General features: G+C 33.7%; 1 protein-coding gene across 1 annotated transcript in view; it reads left to right on the forward strand.

The window, feature by feature from the left end:
* The window catches only part of GABRA4 (gamma-aminobutyric acid type A receptor subunit alpha4), a 95169-nt gene that overhangs the window by 24247 nt on the left and 45363 nt on the right, over positions 1 to 25559 (forward strand). The window contains exons 3-8 of the mRNA XM_074227469.1: positions 3159 to 3226; positions 4197 to 4417; positions 4514 to 4596; positions 9308 to 9451; positions 10701 to 10853; positions 17603 to 17862. Of these exons, the coding sequence (XP_074083570.1) occupies positions 3159 to 3226; positions 4197 to 4417; positions 4514 to 4596; positions 9308 to 9451; positions 10701 to 10853; positions 17603 to 17862 (929 nt within the window). The remainder of the gene's footprint in view (positions 1 to 3158; positions 3227 to 4196; positions 4418 to 4513; positions 4597 to 9307; positions 9452 to 10700; positions 10854 to 17602; positions 17863 to 25559) is intronic.

Below are 25559 nucleotides of genomic sequence, written 5' to 3' on the forward strand. Positions count from 1 at the left end.
GGATGTTATTTTTGAAGAAAGATATTGATAAACTGGAAAATCTCCAGAGAAAGTAGTTCAGGCTGATAAAAGACCTTAAAATCATGCCATTTGAGGATCAGTTGAAAGAATTCAGAATGTTTAATCTGGAGAAGAAAAGACTCAAATAAGAAATGATAGTTGTTTTCTAGTACTTTTGATAGTCTTTCATTTGGTAGAGGGAGAAACCAGTGGTGAAATTACAAGTCAAATTTGGATTTGATATAAAGAACACCCTAATAATTGCAGGTAACTGAAAGTAGAATGAACTGCCTTAGGGCCTAGTGTGTTTTTCATTGTCTTTTGTCTTCTAGCTAGGGTTGGATGATTATTTGTAGAGGAGTTTGTCATTTAGGTATGTGTTGGACAACATGACTTAAGTGGTACTCTCCAACTTTAAGATTTGGTAATTTTGTTATTTTCTCTTTAGTATATCTCCTCCAGTTTTCATGATTTTCTTGCATCATTCTCATTTCTTTTCCCAATTTTTCCTCTACTTTCCTTGATTTTCAGAATATTTTTTTGAGTTCTTCCATGAGGCCAATTCATATTTCTTCTTCTGGATGTATTTTGATCTTTCATATGACCAAACTAACTGTATCATTTAATTTTTTTCTTCTGTTGTTTGCTCATTTCTGCAGCCTTTGAATTTATTTTAATTCTTTTTTTTTAAAGTGAGGCTCTGCTTCCAGGTAGAGGATAACTGTCCTAAGCTTTGGAGAGTTTTTGCAGCTGTTTTCAGAGATAGCCCCAGGGACCTGCAAGTTTTCAATTCCTCCAAGATCTTATGAGTATGCCTAATCTCCTGGCCTGTGCTCTGTGAGTGACCACAAGCACTCCCCTCTGCCTTGGAACTATGAAGAGGGTCCCTATTCCACTGCAACCAAAAACTGTTGTACTTCTGCTCTTCTTCCTAGGACTGGGGCCCCTAGACTTCTATTCAGATCTGAGTATGGGGAAAGCAACAGAGTCCTGCCTTAATGACAGCAAAGAGACCCCTGCAATCTCTCCCCACCCCCATGTACTTCTATGGGTTGAGAGCTCTGGAAGCAACTGCTGATTCAGTGGCTTCTGAGGCCTGTTCCTGTTCTGCTGTGGTTCAGTCTTGAGCTACTGAGACCCAAGCTGGACTGTGCCCTACTCTCTCACGCTGGTGTGGCAGAGTTTTTCTGCTGACCTTCCAAGTTGTACTTGACAATCTCTGGGCTGAAAGGTCTGGAAACTGGCCACCACTACCCCTGACTCTGTTATCCTGCTGCCTATTCCTGGATGGCTGGGGTTAGTTTGATCTGGTGCTGCATTGTAATTTCTTTCCAAGCCCAATTCAACAGACCTTGCCCATGGATATTCCAAGTTCTCTTGGGCTGGAAAATTGTTTAATTCAGTCTTTCTGTAGGTTCTTTCATCCAGAAATTTGATTAGAAACATTATTTAAAGGTATTTGGAGTAGTTTGGGGGAAATTCAGGAAGAGTCCCTGCCTTTACTCCACAAACTTGACTCTACCCCCTTGTGATTATTTTTTATGCCATTGAGTCCAATTATATAATAACTCACATTTTTATAATGTTTTGAGCTTTGAAATAAATGCTTCTCTGTTGGAAAGGGAATCCACTGATTCTTTGCCTTAAATTTCTGTATTTTCTAAAGGTCTTCTCAAATTAAAGTTTCCAATGGGAAACCATATATTTATTTATAATCCCTCTAAAACTTTTAATTAACAAACTATTTTGAGGACCCACTCTTAGTTCTTTCCAAAAGTAGCATAAAAATTTAGAAAAACATCTCCCTTAAACATTTTTTATCTAGGGGTATTATTGTCTACATTTGAGAGATATTAAAATCTAAATACATACACATATATGTTATAGAGTAAAACTTAAGGTCATTGAACAATACATTACACTCTAAGACTTCTTTGTTATAAGTTTACTGGGCAGCTTGTTTTTTAACTAAATATAAAAAATCCTTTTATTAAGTAGATACTCTATCCTAGAGACAAATATAGTTAAAATAAAGAAAACATGATCCTTAACCTCAAGTGGCTTATAGTCTTAGAGAGAATATTCTTGGGCGATTTCATAATGAACTATCTTTTATGCTCTGAGGATCCTGTACCATTTATGCTCTCCAAAGTAAGAAATTAATAAAGAATGAGATGACTATGATTTCCCAAATATCCTTCTTTGAAATCTGTAGGACCCCTTCCTTTACTTTCATGAAATATTACCACTTTGGATAGCCAAGAATGGAAAGAGCTGCTTCATGACAGTGCCTTCTCATTTGAACTTTTCATGTGAAGGCTGAATGACAACAAAAAGCAGACAAATGAAACTTTATGTTTTCTTTGTACTAGAGATAATATATGAAGTCCCTTCTAGGTAGAACATTCATTGATTCTCTCAAATTATTCTCCTTTGAAAATTATCATCATAATATTACCCTACCAGAATGAAGATTATCTTTTTTTTTAAATTTACTGGCCATATCCTCATGACCCAACTATGTTCAGAGGCTCTTTTGAAATCATGGGATAACTGCTCATAATAGTTGTCACAGACAACATATATTTGATGAAATAAACTTACTAAGATCATGTTAATACTAAGGTATTTGTGGATGTTTCTTTCTTTGAAAGATATTCAGAATGGCATCACGTTATCTGAGTCATATATATTTTATATTGATATAATTATTTCTGAGGCTGGGAAAACTGAGACTCAGAAAAAGTTACTCAAATGAAATACCCAAGGTCACACAAGCTATGAACCCCAATTTTCCTCTTCAAAATCTAATCCTCTTCTCACTACTGCACACTGTCTCTCAAGAATTTCCCATCTGCAAAATGAAGGGATTGGCTTGAATGATCTTTGAGGGTTTTTTTAGCTCTAGATTCTTTTATTTAGGATACCAATAGGTTTGCTGGTAAGTAACTGAAATTTTGCTTCTGACTTTGAGCATTATTGTCTGCATATGTGTATATTTATAAAAATCATGCCTACTTTTTAGTGGTTTATTTCCTAGAAATGTTAAAGCAATAATTAAAAGGAGCTTTGTGTGTTTTTTATTATTTTCTCTCACCAAGTTATCTTGTAAAATTAATGATTATTTTTTTCACACTTATTTATTTCATATCTACTAGGTCCTGTTACAGAAGTGAAAACTGACATATATGTCACCAGCTTTGGGCCTGTTTCTGATGTGGAAATGGTAGGTGTTGGAGAAATTTAAAATAGCTTTCTATAGTAAGGAGAAACCATGTACAATAGAAGGAAGTGGATGTTTATTTCCCTGTCAGTAAGGACAGTAAGAGTGGTACTGTTTCTAGTGTGAGTAATTAGACCCATACATTTGTCAAGAGGAGGTCACAGCATTTGCATCTCAACCCTAACATTTGAGTACATTTTTGCTTGTATTCATTTTCTATAAAAGGGAAGAACTATACTGTTCCTAGTCCCCATACGACAATCTTTTTTTTTCCTGTGAAAACCACTGAGATGGAGAAAATTAGAGATTATAACAGCTGAAATTATTTCTGGCACAAAATTATCTTATAGTCCCAAGGGGCCATATTTTAGCATTTCATTTTGTCTCAGTTGTATTTTTTCCCCTTAATGCTTGAAGACCTCAGTACCCCAAACTCTGCTACATATCAGAATGAATTCATCCATTTAAGTGTGCATTCTTAAGGGTACATAAAGATGTTTGGTTTGTACAGTGGACAGTTAAATCAGATGTATATAATTTAAATACTTGAATATCTACTTTTTAATTTTAATTTGTTGGGTATAAAAACCTTTTAGTTGTTGATTTATTTTATTCTTTTATTTTACTCTTATAAAAAGCCCCAGTGACATTTGTTACTGCATTATCTCATTTTGTTTCTTGATATATATTAGAATGAAAGTATAATTGCCACTTTCCTGTGATCTTATTGAATTATAGTAATTATTCTTGAATGATTAAATATGTATGGTGATTTATTCATCTGATTAATGTGGAGAATTGAAGTAACAAAACATATACAACATGCTTTAATTGCTGGAAGTCTGTCCCATTGCCTTTTGTAAATAGCTATTCCTGTTGATGGGTTTTAATTGTGTCATTTGTGACTATGCATTCTATCACTGATTGATATATAATAACCTGTGTTTGGGATTGTTGTGGTTTGCACACCTAGGAATACACAATGGATGTCTTCTTCCGGCAAACATGGATTGACAAAAGACTTAAATATGATGGTCCCATTGAAATTTTAAGGCTGAACAATATGATGGTAACTAAAGTGTGGACACCTGATACTTTCTTCAGGAATGGGAAAAAATCTGTCTCTCATAATATGACAGCCCCAAACAAACTCTTTAGAATTATGAGAAATGGCACCATTTTATATACAATGAGGTGATCAAATCATTCTTTTATTTTTATACATATTAATAATTGAAGATGATTATGAAAATGATTAAATCTTTTTTGATTCTATTTGTTTCACTGTAGGCTTACCATAAGTGCAGAGTGCCCCATGAGATTAGTGGATTTCCCCATGGATGGTCATGCATGTCCCTTGAAATTTGGGAGTTGTAAGTTAAAATTATAAAGCTTCTTCTCATTGACTATTCAATTCAGCAATAATATTTTAAATTCCCTGTTATTTATAAGGTAATTTAGGCACTGGAGGTAGAAAGGTAGAAAACCAAAGAGTTTTTCTCTTTAGATATACATTCTAGGTCATGGATCAGGGTATAATATTTGCACAAGTATGTAAATACAAAATAATTCAAAGTAATTTCAAGGGAGAGAGAGAGAGAGAATTAACTACTAGAGGTCACCATAGAATATATGGTGGTATTAAAGTTTGAGGGAACCTAGAGATTTTAAGAGGAAAATATGAATAAGAATGGCTTTCCAGGCAGTGGGAACCTCCTTGTTAAAGGATGGAGCATGTGGAACAGATAGGTCAATTTGACTGGAATGAAGAAAGACTAGAAAGGTAGGTGCCAGGTAGATTATAGATACCCTTAAAAGTTAGGCTGATGATTAAAAGAAACAACACATTTATACTATAGGTTACAGCACCATTGAAGATATTGAGTAGGACAAGTGATTTAGCCAAATCTTTGTTTAGGAATATTAATTTCACAACTGTGAGAAGGTTGGATTGGAGAGAGGAAGAGATATGAAATAGGGAGACTAATTGAAAGGCTATTTGCAATAGTTAAGTCAAGAATTGTGGAAGATATAAAGTAGGGCAGAGAGTAAAGGAATGGAAAGAAGGAGGCAGATTGAGAGATATTGTGAAAGAAGAATCAACAAAACCTGTTAAATGATGGGATATAGTTGTCTTCTCTAAATCTGTAGCCTCTTCTAATTAGAATGTGACATTTTGAGAACAGAAAAAGTCTTTCGTTTTATCTTCTCAAAGGTTGTAACACAATTTAAGTCTGTAATAAATGCTTACATTCCACTGCACAGACTGAATGAGACGGGACTTTCAAGAAGCACTCCAAAGTTGCAAGTCTTGTTCTTTGGCAGTTTAGATAGAATGTCATATTTATAGATTCATGTGACATCACAGAAAAGGTTTCAAATTTCAACACAAGATGCGAGATATTGAGTTTTCAGTATATCATCCATAAGCTAATAATCTTCAAAACAAAGGAGCAAAAATATTTTTGAAGAACCTTTGTAGTTTTGTCTCTGATGACAATTTGGGTAGGAGGAATGATAAAATCCTTCCATATCAGCTCTCACATTGGCTGTTTAGTTTTTCTGTATAAATGCAAGGGATTTGTAGTATTGGGTTAGGACTATTCTTTGGTCATTCAGTTAATATTCAGGTAAGTGCTTTAGGAGAAAAATAGAAGTTTGAGTGAGATATCTATCATGTTCAATGGAGTAATGCAGCAAATGGAGTGATTTGTTATGTCTGATAAATGGCAACTGGATAGTTTTAGTTATGAAATGAAGTGAGTGTTGTTCTGCCTCATGCTTCCTTTTAATTCATGTCAGTGGCTGCATAAACTTAGTTTCCCAGAATTTGAAAGGAGCCAATGGAGACAGAACTTAGCCGACTTGATTATGGAAACATAACCTTAAAACATCCAGATACCAAATCTACATAGATTTCTTTTTCCCTATGCCATTTCTCTTAGATAACATTGGGAAAACAACTCATTGGCCTCTATTGTAAATCTAAAATGTTTGTTGCATTTTAATAAGCAGTGCTTATTGTGCTCTTCCATTTATTCAGTAAGCATTTATATAGTAACTACTATGCCTTTTTTAAAGTACCTCTCTATTTTTATACTTAAGGAATATATATATATATATATATATATATATTTGCATATGTAAGTATATGTTTATGTATATATGTATTTATACACATACATAAACTAGCAATCTTGAAACAAATCATATATATATTTATACATACATATGTATACACACACACATAACTACTGATAGCATGGATTTTTTTCTTTGCAACTCTAATATGTAGTGTTGTACCTGGTATGTAAAAACTACTTAATAATTATTTGTTGGTTAATTGTTTTTTAACAGAAGCTGTTATTGTTTTTATTATTTTTAAATTATTAATAGAAATTTGTTAAAACTATATCACACATTTGCCTGGTTGTTTCCATCATTTGACTAAGAGGGAAGGATAATTAAAAAGGATGGAGCTTAGACTCTTTTAAGAGAGATAAGACAGATACATATAGTTATAGTAATCCTATTAGAATGCTAATAAAGGATTAGGACAACTCTAAGGGGAAAAAATTGCAACTTACTGGACAGTAGGGAAGACTACCATGGAGAATAGCAAATGGGTTTATTTTTAAAGGATGGCTAGGAATTCAGTAGGAAAAGAGAGGGAAGAAGCACCTTCAAGATAGAGGCAAAAGCCCTGGCATTAATAGCCTATAGAGCTATATAGTTTAATTAGAACATAAAGTGCATGTAGAGGAATTATAGCAGATAATGATGAAATTGTAGACCAAGTTGCAGTTGGTTTTGAATATTGCGAAAGGGCAATAATCAGATATGGGAAGGAGGACCAGGTTATGTGATTGGCCTTTAATGGTTTTTGAGCAAGGGCAATGATATACACAGATCTATTTCAAGAAAATTGATCCTAACATTAGTATGAAGGACAATTTTAAGGAGGAAAGAGTGCAAACCTGAGTACCAAAGAGGACTTTCTCTAGAGCAGGGATTCTTAAGCCATTTTTTGAATATATTACGAATCCCTTCAGCATTCTGACAAAATCTAAGGACTCCTCAGAATATGTTTTTTAAATGTACAAAGTAAAATATGTGAAATTACAAGGGAAATCCATTGTTTTCAAATACAGCTCTTAAAATATTAAAAACACCAATTAACTATAATGAGAATCAAGAGAAAAATATGAATTTGAGACGTGCTATAGAGTTAGAATCTAGAAGTCCTTTTTTACTGATAGGCTGTAAAAGGTGAAGAAAATGGAAGTGTCAAAATTCAGAGGTTCTTAAGGTAATGAAAATTGAGGACTAATTGCTACCACAGATAGGAAGAATGAGATTCAGAAGAAGAAGAAGAAGAAGCAAGTTTAAGGGAAAAGATGATAAACTGTATTTTTGACATATTTATTATGAGATCCTGGTGGTACATCGAGGTGGGCAGCTGGAAATTCCAGTTTGGAGTTTTAAAGAAGGCCTAGAAAATTTAGATCTAGGAGTAACATTCTAGGACATTTAATTTTTTTCATTAATTCATTCTTCATAGATAATTGAACCATAGAAGCAAATAAAAATTCCAGGAGATGAGGGAAGAGGGTCAAGGACACACTTTTGTGGAACTACCAAATGAAAAGTTCAGGGAAAAGACATGAAGGCAGAGAAATAGTGTTTAGAGAAGGAGAAAGAGAAGTAGAAGTGGACTGTCTGAGGTACAGAGTATAGTGGGGCCTTGATAATATTAATTAAAATATTGTGAAATTACCTTCGGCGATTTGTACATGGTAAATTGAAGTCAAGGGGCAGCTAGGTGGCACAGTGGATAAGAGCACCAGTCCTGGAGTCAGGAGTACCTGAGTTCAAATCTGGCTTCAGACATTTAATAATTACCTAGCTGTGTGGCCTTGGGCAAGTCACTTAACCCCATTGCCTTGCAAAAACTAAAAATAAATAAACAAATAAATAAATGAATAAAAGTAAATTAAAGTCAAGTAACTTTTATATTTTGTTCCTCCATGTAATTTCTTTTCTTTTCTTTTTTCCTTTTTTGTCTGTTGCAAGGTAATAGTGTTAAGTGACTTGCCCAAGGTCACACAGTTAGGTAATTGTTAAATGTCTGAGGTCAAATTTGAACTCAGGTCCTCTTGACTTCAGGACCGGTGCTCTATTCGCTGTGCCACCTAGCTGCCCCTTCCATGTAATTTTAAATTTTATTTTTGGTTATTTTTTTTTAGAACAGACAGTCTTCTGCATGGTTGGGTCAAGTAGCAGTTGCTGTCTAGTTCAGCCATGAAGTCAATGCTCCAGCTTGTCCATACTATTGGATTGGCTTGTGTCTGAGCAATGATATTCTCTTTGGAGAATAATAATCAGTTGTAGTTTATATACACTAATAACAATACAAGAAGAAATGGATTTCAATTGTAACTATTAGAATTTATGATAGTTGTAAAAGAAAATATCCTGATTGTAAAGGTTCAAAGGTAGTACAACTGTTTATATAATCTTATTCCCTGAAGAGCTTTAAAAAAGACATAGGCAGGCAGTCATCTGTGTAAAGTGATTTAGATGCAGTATGCTTTGCTCAGAGGCAGTGGGTTGGACTAGGTGACCCCTGGAGATCTCTTTCAACAATAGTATCCTTGTTATAAATAGCATCTACAATTTTTCTTATTGCCAATTTTGCATTAAGATGGAAGAAGTAAGTTACGGTCCAGAATCAGAAAGGAGTTAGAGATGAGAGAGCGAGGAATGGGTTTAAGTTTTAATAGAAAAGATGTTAGATGGACTGCCTAGTATTTTTCCCTGCACATTTCCAGGTTGCAGTGATGCAGACACAGCATTTTAGCTTATTTTACTTTGACCTTAACAAAAGAAATCCTGCTGAATTGCAAGGCTTATTTAGATATTAGACTTTGCAGAGGCTTGAACTGACCCCAAATAAGTTAAAGGGTTGTTGTTTTCCAACAGTTTTTGCTTTTGCTATTCTGAGTTAACCCAGCATGTCCACATACGAAACTGTTAGGAACTGGAACCCTTAACCTAATCCCTTACCCTGTGTTGCCTGTCTAGATGCTTACCCAAAGAGTGAGATGATCTATACCTGGACAAAAGGTCCTGAGAAGTCTGTGGAAGTTCCAAAAGAGTCTTCCAGTTTAGTTCAGTATGACCTGGTTGGACAAACAGTTTCCAGTGAAACCATCAAATCTATTACAGGTAAGATAACTACCAATTAGAATGAATTTGGAATATGGCATCTGTGGTACAACTTCGTCTTAACTTTGTTTACAGGGGAATCTGATAATGCCTCCAGAAGCAGAATGGTATAGAAAGTACAGCTTAGGTTTTATTTCTTTAGATTTGTATTCTGGAATTCATCAAAATAGCTGTCTGTTTTTTGAGTTATAAGTCCATTAACTGATGTTAACAGTTAGAAAGTTTAGAAAAGGATGCATCACGATTATTGAATCACACATCCAAGGTGTGGGGGCCATTTTTATTTAGGATAAAGGCTATTCTGCATATTCTTGAAGTTGCTGAAGTTTTCACGGAGCAATCTTTGTATCAATTTGTATCAATTTATAATTCTACCTCTGATGCAGAAGAGCAGATGATAATCATGTACAAAAAACTTTAGTCTTTTAAAGTTATCTGTAGAGAAGATTGGTTGACAAGTATAAAATGCATTTATATTATCTTTGCTTTTAGAATTTATGTGTAAAAGAATAAATGATTTTAGTTATTGTAAGGGAAATGACAACTGGTTAATTAAAAAATGATTCTTCTTCCTTAAATTTTAGGCCTAACTTCAATTACTTCATATGCATTTCTAAAAATGAAACCACTTTCTAAGTCTTAGTTTCTGTAGTCAGTTAATGGAAAATACATGTTCCCCCCCCCAAAAAAAAAACTTCATTTATGGGAGTTATATAGTTGGTATTTTATTAATAATTTTTGACAAATAGTAGGAATCCAAATGTTTGCTCTTCTTTATTAGGTCTATTTTTTAAGCAAATTAAAAAGGCAAGATAAAATTATATCTGGAATATGTGAATATTTAGGTGTGATCACATATGCAGCTACATCTATTTAATTTCAAATGTTATAGCATACAAAAATGAAGTCCTTGGCCGAAATTCTTGGTCTATATTCTTAGCAGAAATGATTTGGACCATTGGAGAGAGAACCAGTCCTCTTCAACCCCTGGTTCTAATTTATCCTATCTCTTTAACCATGGACAAGTCACTTAAGCACCTTTCTAAAACTCTCTAATACATCCACACACAGATACACAGACACCCACACTCACACACCCATAGCCCCCCCCATCACATAGACTCTTATTTGCTATGCAAAACATAGATGATATTATTATTTCAGATACAAGTTGGTAAACTAAAATATGTGTATGGAGCAAGTGGCATGCAGAGCTAGTAACACATTTTACTCCTGTTTTATTTTATAGGTGAATACATTGTTATGACAGTTTACTTCCATCTCAGAAGGAAAATGGGTTATTTCATGATTCAGACATATATCCCATGCATCATGACAGTGATTCTTTCTCAAGTTTCCTTCTGGATAAATAAAGAATCTGTTCCAGCTAGAACTGTGTTTGGTAATGACAATTTATTTATTGGTCCTTTTATTACCTGTCCTATTTTAGAATAATGCTTTTAGAATGCAACCTTCCCTTAAGAGCATTATATTAGCATTTTTGCATCAGGTTGAGTAGTGTGTATAGAATCTTATTTGTATTTACAACTGTCTAGTCAAAAAAGAAGCAGTAAGGTTATATGTAGGTGCAGTCCTTGGGTCTCATGTTACCTCTAGGATTTTGCATAAAAATACTATTGGCAATCCTCCTGTTGGAGTCATATTGAATCAATCTCAACAGGAGCCATGAGTGTAAAGGCCAAATATACCTCTGAATATAATTTCCTGTTCAGTGATAGTCTTGGATTTGTAATCTAATGCTTTTATAATTTGAGATTTTATCTAGATGTTAAAATGAAATACACTAGGGTGCAATTTCCAAAGAATAGCTTAAAATAAAACAAATAAAATTCATGGTTGACTGGCTATGTGAAGGTCTGGAGTAATTTGGCTTTAAATGAAAGAAAAAAAATCCCTTAAATGGTTTAAATGCAATGAAACAGAAGATTTTGTATATTTCTAGTTTATTAGTTCATTATTAAATACCACTTATGTGCTATATTTTTATATTGGCTTCTGTTTTGGTTTCTGCCACATGTAATGCCCTGAAATCCTTGAGACTGAGAAATTTCACAAAAATTTAACAAATTTTAATAATTACTTTTCACATATGATGGAGCATTGTGTAATTGAAAGAGTTCTGGCTTTCTAGTCCAAGGACAGGACTTAGATTAAAGTCCTGCTGCCTACTACCTCTGTGACTGTGGACAAGTCATTTCTCCTGATTTTAGCCTCTATTTCTCATTCCTGAGATAGACTTTGGACTAAATGACCTCCAAGGCCCCCTTTACCTCCAAATATTTAATGTTAATAATCAAATTAAGAAAGTTATATTTTAAAGGGGTTTAAAATGATAAAGCTTCTGATTTTTCACTTTGATAATTGTGCATTATTACTATGGCAGATCAGTATGAGGAAAACTGCTAGAATGGAAGGGGATAATGTTTGAATGACTCCTGGGGCTCCCAGCCACTCTTTTCCTTCTCCAAAAGAGGGATTAGGTTATTATCATTGTAGGGTCAGAACAATGAAATTGTTTTGTGGTATATTTCTTCAGTATGCTGTCAATGTCTGAAAAAATATGAGATATGCAGAACTCTCCATGTGAATCTCTAGCATAGATGGTCCATGGAGAACTCCTACAGGTGCTAATCTGGTTCTGGACCAGATTCCTGTTTCATGAAATCTTTTGGAGATTTATTTATTCTGCCTGGAGGGAACCTTGGAAATCTGCTTCACCTTATATCACCAAATGCTTCTTGGAATGTTTTTGTAGCTTCTTTTAATATCACAAGCTATGATAGCAAGGTCAAAATAAGTACCTCAGGCCTTTTCCCATTAAAAGCTCCATGTAGAAATAACATCTCATAATGTCTTTATGAAAAAGTGCTTCCGATTACAATAGCATGATTTTTTTTTTTTTAGTAGGGGGCCTAAAGAACATACAGAGAAGGAATCATTGGTGACCATATTGGGTGTATTGGGTGATGACTCAGATAACTGTCACTCTGCAACCTTTGGCCATCTCTTGGCAGCAATAATAAAATTTTAACTTTGGGAAGTCAAATATAATTAGATATCTAGGGAAAAATATTTGAGCTTTATAGACTTATTCTTTGTTCTGGAGCATCTCAGCATGTCTGAATACAATCTGAGGTTTTCTCTTAGGTATCTTGTCCCATTTGTTTGAGAGAAGTTTATTCATAGAATACCCAATTGGAGAAGGGAGCCATCAATTTCCATAGTGCTCATAGCTTTGGAATTCTAAAGAACTAACTTATTCGAAAGCTATTTTTTATGTAACTAGAAAGACAAGTCAGACATTCTATGAGTGGAATTTGCTTTTTTTGTAGAAACTTAAAAGAATTTTTTAGTTTTTTAAAAATTTTTTGGCAAGGCAAATGGGGTTAAGTGACTTGCCCAAGGCTACACAGCTAGGTAATTATTAAGTGTCTGAGGCTGGATTTGAACTCAGGTACTCCTGATTCTAGGGCTGGTGCTCTATCCACTGTGCCACCTAGCTACCCCTAAAACTTTTTAAAAAAAAAAACTGTGTATGTGAGATTATTATTTCTGGGTCTAGCAATTTCTTTCCTTCAGTGTCTAAATCACATTCTTCTATTCATACCAATTTCTCCCTCTATGAAATATAGATTTAGAAATGGAAGAGAATTTATTGGGATGCCCTCTCGTCCAACCACTTCATTTTACAGGATATTTGTTACCACATACAGTGAAAGAGTGTGTCAAAAAGTGAAAAATCCAAGTACTTGACCTTGGCTGTCACTTTTCTGGTTTTATTTTGTCTTCAGTATGAAGAGGGTTTAGTGTAAATGACCTCTAAGCTCTAACATTCTATGATTCTAAGGTTTAAAAATAGGTCTGGAGACAGGAACTTTAAACATGTGAGTAAATGTCAGTTGGTGGGCAGAAATGTGTTATCACACTGTTAAGCTAATGCTATTTATTTCCCTTGTGATTGGTCAGCCCATATTCACCTTTATGTACAAACAGCTTATATCCTCATTATGGGCAAAAAATGTTTATGTTCTATGTTCTAATTCAGGGATTGGCATTGGCATTTAAATGCGCTAAAAAGGGACAACCCCTCCCCCCCCACCAAAGCACACCATTGTATTGAATTGTATGTAGGGTAGACATAGACCATGAAATGTCCTCAGACAGATGCACATTGATATAAATCTTTCTAGTGCCCAAAGAGGCATGGCTGCTATGGTTTGTTTCTAATCTGGACCTGTGATCCTGTGAAATATTGACTTGACTGTGTGCTATACTAAATCAATGTGTAATTCATATGCCCAAGGGCATGCTTTTTGTTACCCTTGAGATAACAGTATTATAAAGAGTAGTGTTTTTTCCTGGGTGAAAGGGTAGTGATTTAAACATCTCAGCCTTTACTAAAAATTCCATGCTCTTTGTTAATCTTTCAGATACCTAGAAGACTAAGGCCGTATTTGTTGGAGGGTTACCTTCTTCTTCTCCCCCAATTTCACTTCTTCTCCCTTTTATGCTCATGTTTTTAAAAAAAATTTTTTAAAGTTTTTGCAAGGCAGTGAGGTTAAGTGACTTGTCCAAGGCTACACAGCTAGGTAATTATTAAGTGTCTGAGACTGGATTTGAACTCAGGTACTCCTGACTCCAGGGCCGGTGTTCTATCCACTGCACCACCTAGCTGCCCCTTGCTCATGTTTTAAGGTCAGATTTATATTCACCAATTAGATACGGAGTTTCCAAAGATTTTGAGTTAGTTTAGTGTACATTACCAATCTAATTCAGTCATGTCACCTTGAACATCTTCCTAATTATTACTGGAATTACACCCACAACTTTTATTTTATCTTGTCTTTGGAGAAGGAAAAAAAAGTCAAAAGGCAAAACTTTGCAAAATACAGTAAAAGAAATTCAGAGCCATCTTGGTTCTGGAGAAGAAGTCCTGAGGGTGACACACTCTAATAGGTCTTGAAAGCAATGATGCTCACATAAACACTAGTTTATTTGTTATTTTATTTGTTTGTTTTTTTAGTCTTTGAGTTTTATTAAAACACATTAGTAAAGTAAAGTAAAACACATTAGTAAGTAAAACACATGAAGTAAGTGATTTTTTTCCTGATGATTTAGTAACAGAAGAATTATAACAAAGGTAATAAGAATTTTATAATTTAAAGAACTTTTTGGGCTATGTTCTTCGCAGAAGATGCAGATATCTAACCTAGGTAGCACACTTGATTGTAGCTAGTTAGTGGGACATAGTTGTGGAGGTCACAGAAAACCTTAATGTTCCTAAATTTTAATTAAAGTGATGGTCTTTCACAAGATTAAAAGACTAATTAGACTTCATCTCCACATTATGTAGCTAGAAGATTTAAAAGCTTTGGCAGGACATTGTTAATTAACAAAGTCATCAACTTGACAACAGTTCTTTTCTGAACAGTGAAATACATCTTAATTTCCTTTCAAATGGAAAGTTTTATGATTTTTGTCAGTTTGTGCTTAAATAAAGAAAATACTAATGTTCTAATTTCTTTTACTATATATAATGAGAAAATCAGTAAGTTAAAGTGATTATGATGTCTAGAAGATGTTTGTTTTATCCTGAAGGAATAAATTGTCTTAATAATCAATATAATGATATAACCTAATTTCTTTTTCTCTTAAAACTTTAGAACATATTTTGTAAAACTAATTTTTGAATAAATATTTTCTCTTTACCATGTCATATAAGTCATCAGACAATATTCTCTGCAAGATCTCTAAGGGGGTAGAACTCATCAACTCATTAGCTAGCCCATTACACTTTTCCATTTGCTATTTTTTGAAGTTTTTCCTTATGTTGAACATAATTTTGCCCCTTTTTAAGTTTCGGACATGCCTCCTACTTCTGTCCATTTAACAGTGAAGAAGTGGCTCTGGAAGCCAATTTACCATTATTAGCCATACCTTAGGATAAAATTAATTTTAAATGAGTCAGTTGATTTCATAAAGGCTAACTAACTCTTTAATGTCTTTATTTTTCAGTATTCATTTCCTGTTAATCATCTTTGTCTTGTCCTTTCCGGTACATAGTACACTCTCCTTAGTAGAGGAAAAAAATTAGAGTTGAACAGTTTTATCTGGTTTTGCATATGTGTGTGTTTGTGTGCCATTTTATTCTCATCCCTTCTTCTCCAAGTAGCATTTTTATATCTTCTTTGATACTCTTCAGTATAGGAAAAACAAAAGAAAAATGCTATCCTTAGTCATCTTTACCAGTGTCAGCTTATTTTGTCTTTCAGCATTTTACCCTCTATTCTTAGAGGAATATGCCATATTTTCTATTCATCTATCATTGCTCTTGCTTTCATAATCTATATCAGTCTTTGAAAAATGAGTTTGTTGATGAATTTTCTGTGCATCCACATGAGTTCCTATAGACAATATATATTTACTTTCTTTTCCTGGTCTTGTTTTTCTTTTGGAATTTAATTCTAGAGAACTGTTCATCCCATTACAAATGACTTCCACTGAAGAATTTTCATCCATGGAGTCTTTTCTTTCTTTTTTTCCTGAGTTATATTAAATCATCCCTTGTCTAAACTAGGGTGAATATTATCCTATTTCTATATTCTCTTTCCTTCTCAAACTATGAATCTTACAATTCTTTTCTATTTATTGTCTCATTACTGCTTTCCCTCAGTTTATCATTCAAAATACTTCATCTATGATTCTAGCTCACCATTCCAGAGTTACTTCATATTCTTCTGCTTCACATACTACTATATGTGTGTGAAAGCACAAAAGACATACTTGTCACTCCATGAATCTAAACTATATCTTCTGTCTCCAAGCCTTTGCACAGATTCATTTCCATAGATCTTAGTTCTCCCTGCATCTTCAAATAATCTTAAATAAAATTATTTACTTGTCATAACTGCCCAGTATAACATAAGCTCTTTAGGGAGCAATGTTTGTCTTTCATTTTATGCTTTTGTCTCCAGTACTTACCATAGTATATTCATGTAAGAGGAGCTTAATAAATTTTTGTTAGATTGAACTCTATCCCAGAATTTAGTATGGAGTGGTAACTTCCTCCCAAGATTGCTATCAGCAGGAAAGTCAATATATAGTGTTCCTTCAGAGATAAATTGAATCCATCTTTTTCTTTAAAATGCCTATTTTTCCTTAGACTGGATATTTTAGGCTTTAGACTTCTTCATTGTCATTGAAAGGCATTTAGCTTGTAATCACTTGATTGGTTTTCTGCTGGTTCATATATAAAAGAAGTTTAAATGGGTCAATTCCCTTGGGAGTTTATAATCTGAAGTATCACTGACACAGTAACCATAAAAATGATACATAGACATATAACTATACAAAAATCAATGGCTATGAAAATTCAGGGTTCTTGTGTATATGATCCCTGGGAAGTGTGTTATTGTGTGAAATTGAGACTGGATTGAATTGTGGGACTTTTCCTAGGGAATACCATGTTTTTGAGTTTCTGAGGTATAGTATGGTAGAAGTAGTAGCATTTCAGGAGCTAACTGAAAGAATCTTAGTTGGTATTTCTTAGGAAAGGTTATGACTGACCTGAAGATTTGGCAGTCATAACCTGAGAGAATTTGTAACTACTAATGAACATTTTTTTTATCATTTTAGAAATAGAGTTGTCTAAATATACTTCTTATGCCCCTCAATTGCCTTTTCTTCATTATTCATTGATATGTTTTAGAATTCATTCAATTAAATATAAAATTTTGTCCTCCACCCCACCTCAGACGCAGTACATTCCTGCAATTTAGTTACTTGAATATATATATATGTGTGTGTGTGTGTGTGTGTGTGTGTGTATGCACATATATGTATATACACATACACACACATATACATATATATGCATATATATATATTTAGTTTTTTCAAGGCAATGGGGTTAAGTGACTTGCTGGAGGTCACACAGCTAAGTAATTATTAAGTGTCTGAGGCTGGCTTTGAACTCAGGGCCTTCTGACTCCAGGGCCAGTACTCTATCCATTGTGTCACCTAGCTACCCCTTGAATATTTATATTAATATTTTCTCATGTATCCTCTTCTCCAGGTGTTTTAAAATAAAACTAAATATTGTTGTTTTCTTTTTCTTTTCTTTTTTTAAAGGAATAACTACTGTTCTGACGATGACAACTCTGAGTATCAGTGCCCGACATTCCTTGCCCAAAGTATCCTATGCTACTGCCATGGATTGGTTCATAGCTGTGTGTTTTGCTTTTGTGTTCTCTGCCCTCATTGAGTTTGCTGCAGTCAACTATTTTACTAATGTCCAAATGGAAAAAGCTAAAAGGAAGTCATCCAAAGCCCAACAGGACCTTTCTGCCCCTTCAGTTCAGACAGAAAAGTGTTCCGACGAACCTCTTCAGGTATTTGATATATTTTCTCAGTGGTCTGGTCTTCAGTGTTACAGATACAATTGTTAAGGGTCTGCCCAATGTCTACTGGGGTGACATTTCTGATTCTAGCAAACAAAAAAAAACCCCAACAAATCTGTCCAATTTGGGAAGCTTGACAATTTGTGGTCCATGATGGAACACCAAAGGAACTTAACAGCTGTGCAGTGGAATTATTAATTCTACTCAATCATATTTATTAATCGCCAATTATGTGTCAAATACAAGGCTAGCTTCTGGGATACAAAGTCAAAAAATAAATAGTCCCTCCCCTGAAGGAGCTCATATTCTGTGTGAAACAAAAGTGTTCAGAGATAAATAGATACAAATTAGATATGCAGTAAATTAAAAGTAACTTCAGAGCAATACAAAGAAAGGGGGAAATTGTCCTAAGGATAAGATTCTAGGAGATAGATTATCCTTTTTATTTGCTGGTGGGAGCTGGTGATAAGAGGAAGAGTCAATATGTGAGGCCTATTGCTGTTTGGCTGTCAAGGGACTTTTGCTAAAAGTGGCTGGCATGATCACAGTGCCTAGTATGTTTCCAGTCATCACTTCTCACTGTAGGGCACCTGTGGGCAATTTCTTTTGCCAGCCAAGCAGAAACCTTGATGGAGTAGAGAATTGCTAGGGATGCAAATAGGAAGTAATGACTACTCTTTGTATGCTTAGGAGAGAAATTAGTTCTGTCCTATGCTCTAGTAGGAAGAATATCTGTTTTTATAAGTCAATTCAGGGTTAATTCAATTTAAGAAATATGTATTAAGAACCTGCCAAGTGTGATGTGCTATGCTAGGCATGGGAGATACAACTATGAAAAAAAAAAGTAGTGCTGCCCTAAGCAGTTTACAGTTTAGTGGGTTACTGTGTAATAGTCTCATTAAAAAAAGATAAGCTCAACCTGTTTCTAATACTGCACAATTACATGATGAAATGAAATGGCACAAAATTGAATTTCCTTACAAGGGAATAAAAGGAACAGTGAAAAATGATGTTAGGAAACAAATGCCCTTAGAAAATTGTGATGCCTATACAGGAATAGATATGATATATGTAGTACACTGAAGATTTGAAAAGTCTTAAAAGGTTTGTTGTTATTATTGAATAATTTCACTTGTATCCAACTCTTAGTGACCTTATTTGGGGATTTCTTTGCAAAGATAGTGACGTACTTTGTCATTTCATTCTTCAGCTCATTTTACAGATGAGTAACTGAGGCAAACAGGGTAAAGTGACTTGCTCAGGGTCACACAGTTATTAAGCGTCTGAGTCCAGATTTTAATTTAGGTCCTCTTGACTTCAAGCCCAGTGCTTTATTCACTGCACCATCTAGGTGCCTTCTTGAAAATTAGATATATTGCACAATGCTTAATATTGAAAATGTTGGATTTTTGTTATTGTCTTACCCAATAGATTTTTATTTCATCTTTATGGAAATTATAAGACTTTCTCTTATGTAATTCAAATATGTTTTTGTGGACTTGTACACATGGATATAGATTTAAATGTGGTGTCAGTATTGATGGAACTACTACAATATTTTATGTTTTCTTTGTAACATATACAAAATGATATATTTTCTAAACTTTTCATTTTTTTATGAGGAAACATTGTACAGATTGGACATCCCTTTGGAATGGAGATCAGTCACTTTTGTTATTATTAAGCATTTTGTTTTTTCCTTTTGGTCTCTGATTTTTATTTTCCTCTTGCTTGCTTTATGTGTTTGGGGAATGTGTACTCAGTTCCAGAGTAATTAATAAATAGAGGTCTGGGTGTGGTGAAAGTTCTTATCTAGTCAAATTAGTCTGCAAAACTTTCTTTTTTTTTGAATGGTAGGATTAAGTTGATTTGACTGATTAAATAATGGAGAGTTCTAGTTTTCCCATTCAATATGATGGAAAATAGAATAAATTTTGGAGACAAGAGTTGAATGTAATCAAAAGATGATATCTAAGGGCACATAGAACATGATTAACAGGTAAAGATAAACTGATAAATGAAATAAAATACTTTATTACTCAAAAATAAAAAAGTTGACAATTATCTAGTGCTTTGGAGTTCACAAGCTTCTTTATTCATGGTGATTTTGTGATTTAGGAAGTATAAATATTTGTTTTTGGGTGAGTGCTGTGGTGTCATCAATATAATGAACAATTGCTATGGAAACTCCCTTGATCATTGAGTGTTGCTCAGAACCCTGAGAGGTAAAAATCTGCTTATGGTCATAACAATTAGAATGTTGCCAAAAGTTGGGTATTAGCTAAGGTCTTCCTGACTCTAAGGCTGGTCCTTTTTCTCTCACTAAGACATTACATTTTAGTATGAATTATTTCTCTTTTTATAGTTGAAAAGGAGGATCAAAGAAATAAATGACTCACCTAGAGATTTCCCATTAGCACATATCTGAGCATAGTTTTGGACTGAGGACCTCTATGCCTTAGATCCATACTCATGTTATAATTTTACACACCTCTCTAATTTTGACTAAGTTAGTTTGCCCTGATAGGGAAGAGAGAGAGACAGACAGACAGACAGACAGACATACAGACAGACAAACAAAGTAAAGAGGCTACTGAGAGTTATTGAAGCATGTTAACTTCATGAGAAAGTAGGTTTGAAATAAATTTTCCAGTGACTTGAGGGTCACTCATATGTTTTTCTTCATCTTTAGAACATAGTAAGTCAGAGACAGATACTGATAAATTAATATAGCTAAATTATTTAGATGTACTTTAGAATTTTGTGTCATGAGGAATATACTTGGGGAAAGAACTTTATTTGTGCTATGCTAATTTTTAAAAAGTACCAACTATATTTTTATTTTTGTAAGTACAATGTTTAATCTGTTCAATTCTTGCCACAACATTTTCATGTTATAATTTCTTTATTTTTCAAATCATGTAATCTATTTCTGATTGTGATTAACTTTTCTTTGGTAGAGATTGTTGCACTATAAATACTGACAAACAATTTATAATTATATTACTCTGTATGAGATGGAGTGGAACTACAGGAGTTAATTATAGCAATATATATTTATATATAATCATGTACATATACAGATATTTGTTTTATATTATTTATAGACTTGTTTCTTCCATTTATTTTACAATTTCTTATAGGATACTATACTGCTTTATCAAGAAAGAATGTACATATAAGATCTATAAATAAATATGTATGCACATAGATAAATATGCAAACATAGGTATGCAGATAGGTAAATACATCATATCTTATCTTATTATTTTGATGACAGTCTTTAATTTTTTGATGGACTGAAATGTAATTAAAAGATTAGAGTTCTTTTTGTTTTTCCTTGGGGCCAGAACTAGAAATAATAGTTGAATATTAGACATAGACCAATTACATTCAATTTAATTCACCAAAACATTTATTAAACATGCATTTTGTACAAAGCTTGAAGAAGAAAAAAAAATCCTGCAAGCAATTAGCACTATCCAGAAGTACAATTGATTGCCCTGGAGTATGATATTGAGTCATTTCAGTTCTTTTTGACTCTTCATGACCACATTTGGGATTTTAATGGCAAAAATCCTAGAGTGGTTTTGCTACTTCCTTCTCTGATTCATTTTATAGATGAAGAAACTGAGGCAAACAGAATTAAGTGACATGTCCAGGGTCACACAGTTAGTAAATGTCTGAGGTCAGATTTGAACTAAGAAGATGAGTCTTTCTGACTCCAGGTTCAGTTCTCTATCAACTGTACCACCTAGCTACTCTTCATTTCATACCTTCAAGCAAAGGCTAGATAACCTCTTGTTGGTAATGTAATAAGGATTCTCCATCAGGACCATGTTGAGCTAAGGTAATTGTTATTCCTTCCAATACTGAGATTGTTTGAATCTTTTTTTTTCCTGTGACCTTAGACCTACTTTCATTGACTAAAGTAGGGGGATCCATGAGCAGATTACAAAAATAAGCATGCATTACATCTTTTGATAAGTCCATAAGGACATGCATGTGAAAAATTGTATATGAGGGATAATAAAGGATAAAGATAAGAAATTCTGAAAGAGGACTGAAATATCACTAAGGGTTGAAATTTGCAATCCAAGTGGCATCATAATGATATAAAAGAATGAGATGAAGGACTCTAGCCAACTGAATAATGTCCTGCTGGGGAAAGATCAATGGCTCTGAAATCAGAAGACTTGAGTTTGAGTTTCCATTTTTGATGAAACCTGTATGACCTTGGGCAAGTGACTTAATTACTCTGTCATGCTTTCCTCATCTTTAGAGTTCAGTATTGGATTATTTATCATCTAAGTACCCTACCAGATCTACTTGTGATTCTAACCCTTGGAGGATCTTTGGGGAAACTTGGGCATGATTTAAATAGAATGAAAAGGCACATGATTCTAACAGTTGGTTGATATAATTTTCATTGGTAGTACCCATCAATAGTACCTACACTGATAAAATAGTACTTATACTGTTAAAATAAAAACAATTAGACCAGCACTTCACTGATAAAATCAAATAATTAGCTTGCTTGATATATGGCATAAGATATATATTAGCATTTCTTATTTATCATTCATTGAATCTGTAAGTAGGTAGATTCCTCAATATATATACCATGATAGAATTAGAGACAGCTGGAGAGTGACAGTGGATAGAGACTTCAGCACTAATGTAAGGAAGACTAGACATAATATCTTGCCTTAAAAAAACTTATTAGTTATTTGACCCTAGGGAAGTCACTTAACTACTGCTTACTTCAGTTTCCTTCTCTGTAAAATTAGAATAATGATAGTACCTACCTTGCTTGATTGTTGGAAGATCAAATGAGATAGCAATTAAAAAGTGCTTAGGACAGCTAATATAAATATTAGCCATTAATCTTATTCCTATTATTTTATTATTGTTAAAGTAGATTTATATGTAAGTAACATGTTTTATTTATATAAAAATGACTATTGATTCATGTTTAGTAGAACTTGTATCTTTACTGCAGGATAGGTTTATATGATCTATTTCTCTGATTTTATTGAGATCAATGACATATTATTTGTGATTTCTATCTGAAATGTGAAGCTATTTTTTACTTTTAGAAAAACAAATTATTTAGATCAAAATTAACATGTGATTTCTTTACCACCAACTCTGTTCTTTTGGGTTTATTTCCTGTCAGGATCCCCCATGTATAGCTTGACTGAATCTCATTATTTTTCTGACTACTATTTAAATGGGAAGAAATAAAGGAGGTCAGTAGCATGCCTCCAATTTCTACCCCATCCATGTCTGATTGTTTTTATTTTGTACCAGCAGCCAAGTAGCAGAGTTAGGTGGAAGGAATTGGCAGGGGGAGAATGCAAATTATAGTTTCTGAAAAGCATTAGTCTATTCTATCACCTACAAGTTAAACTTGTCATGTTATTGGCATCAGGGTGGTATGATGTCAGCAAATAGGAAAGTAATGAAACCTTTCTTTTAACATTATTATGCAAATATCACAAAGGGAATGGAATGGTAAAAAAATAACTTTGCTTTCTCTTTTTGTTGTCATGAGAAGGGATGCAGAAAACAAGAAACATGAATCAAGGAAATGGGCCAGTAATTCTGCAACTAAATGGACTCTGCCATGACAGAAAGAGGGAATGAATACTGTTCCAAAATATCGACGCTAAATAGTTTTCAAATTCAGTGTGGAGAGATTTCAGTTGGAGAATTACACAAGCCCTGGATATGCTACAATTAAGTAGACTTTGCCTGTGGGAGTAAAGGCAGATTTACTGGAGTTCTAATAGTAGTTTTGGTTTGAAGGAGGAAAGACCATGTGGTCATTTTCTAGGACCTTTATCAGATCTCCTATTTTTGTTTTTTTTGTTTTGTTTTATACAAGTAAGTGACAAAAACAGTAATTTAGCTCATTGTCAGCAATGGATATGTCTATTGTATTTTGGCCAAACCAACTTTTTCTCTAATCATTTTCCTGGTCATGACTGGCTAAGAGGAAAAAGTCAAGCATAACTAGATATCTTTGAGACTGAGACAGAAAAGTGGTAATCTGAAGTTCTTTGTTCAACTTTTATTCATCCCCAGAGATATTCCTTCTGGAAATGGAGATCGGCATTTTTCAACTTTTCTTAGGTACAGAAGAGTAATGGTATTGGTTTTCAACTTTCTTTTTTAAAACAATATCAGAATTCTCCAAACCACCTTGGGACAAAGCTGGTAGTTTGCTTTCTGTTTTTTTTAAATGTAGCACTGAGTTCCAATATAAATACTCCCCTAAATCACTGATCAGTTTGTTAGCCCAGTAGATGAAATCCATTTCTTGGGGAGTGATTTCTCTTAGTGGTTATTAACATCAGGAAATCTTTTGTGTGTTTTTGGGGAACTGAGGAATGAGTTGGTGGAGGGGAAAGGTAATTTGTGTCATAATAGAAAGTGAACTACTTTAAAACATATTGCTTGATGTCTATCATTGTTGATCTGAAGATAGGATGAGTCGATGAAACCTACCTATCTCCACTTCCTCCAGATTCCCTGCCAGGCTACAGCTGGCAATGACATGGCAGCTTTCATTGTGTGAGGAAGGTTTTGAGTTCAGCTGTGAGGCAGGCTGGGAAGAACAACAGGAAAAAAAGAAAAGCCCACAAAAGAGAAAAACACACAGAAAAGAGAATAATAGAAAGAATTGTTGGAAGGAAAATGAAGAGTGACCATAAAATAATGATTTTTTTACAAACATACCAGAAGAGACACATTCAATGTGTGTCATTGCCTTTCCAGTAATTACTTTGAGAGACTATGTAGATATTACTTTAAAAATTATTTTTAATCATTTGGACATAGAAATAAATAATCTATAATGAATATCACTATGCAGAATGAATAAAAAAGATAATATTAAACCAGTAACCTCTTTTCATATAGTTGGAAATTTTTAAAAAGCAAATTATATAATAAATTTCAGTAAATTATTTACAAAGTTATCCTGTTTGGCTCTGAACTAACATTTTTATGTAATTTTTAAAAGATGATTTATTTATATACATAAACATATACATACATACATACATACATACACACATTTGTTTTGATATGCATTTATTCCAATGGTGCTCCTCTTGCTCATAAGAATTTTAGAACTAGATTTCTGAATTTGGAATTGCAGAGCCTCTTTTGAACGTCCTCAATTGTGGCAAATCTTTTAGACATTGATTCGATTTTTGGAAAGAAACCAAAGTCATTCAGAGACAAGAATGAAGTAAATAAGGTGTGTTATTAAAATGTGCAATATTTTATTTGGTTTTAAAAATGAGCTACGATTGCAAAGTAATGTAACTTGTTTTTGTTTCTTTGCCATATAAATGACTCTGAAGGCAACTTAACTGTATCAACTTGTCTCTCTCAAGGTGATAAGTTTGACCACCAACTCCCAATTTGATAAATAAGGTCACATCTTTTGGAATATGAGTGTTCTGGAATTGCTTCTTTATTCTGTTGTCTCTACTTTTTTATCTTGATTTATTTAAAGAAAAATTATTGATTTATTTCCAGATTCTTGTATTTTCCAGCACCTAAATGTGGCATAGAATAGGAAACAGTCATATTTCAATGACTGCAGGTTGCTTTTCCAGGCTATCTATATTGGGGGTTTTGCAAATAGAGACCAAGAGTTCAGGACTTTGCAA

Source organism: Macrotis lagotis, chromosome 3, assembly GCF_037893015.1.
Source record: "Macrotis lagotis isolate mMagLag1 chromosome 3, bilby.v1.9.chrom.fasta, whole genome shotgun sequence".
Taxonomy (NCBI): Eukaryota; Metazoa; Chordata; class Mammalia; order Peramelemorphia; family Peramelidae; genus Macrotis; species Macrotis lagotis.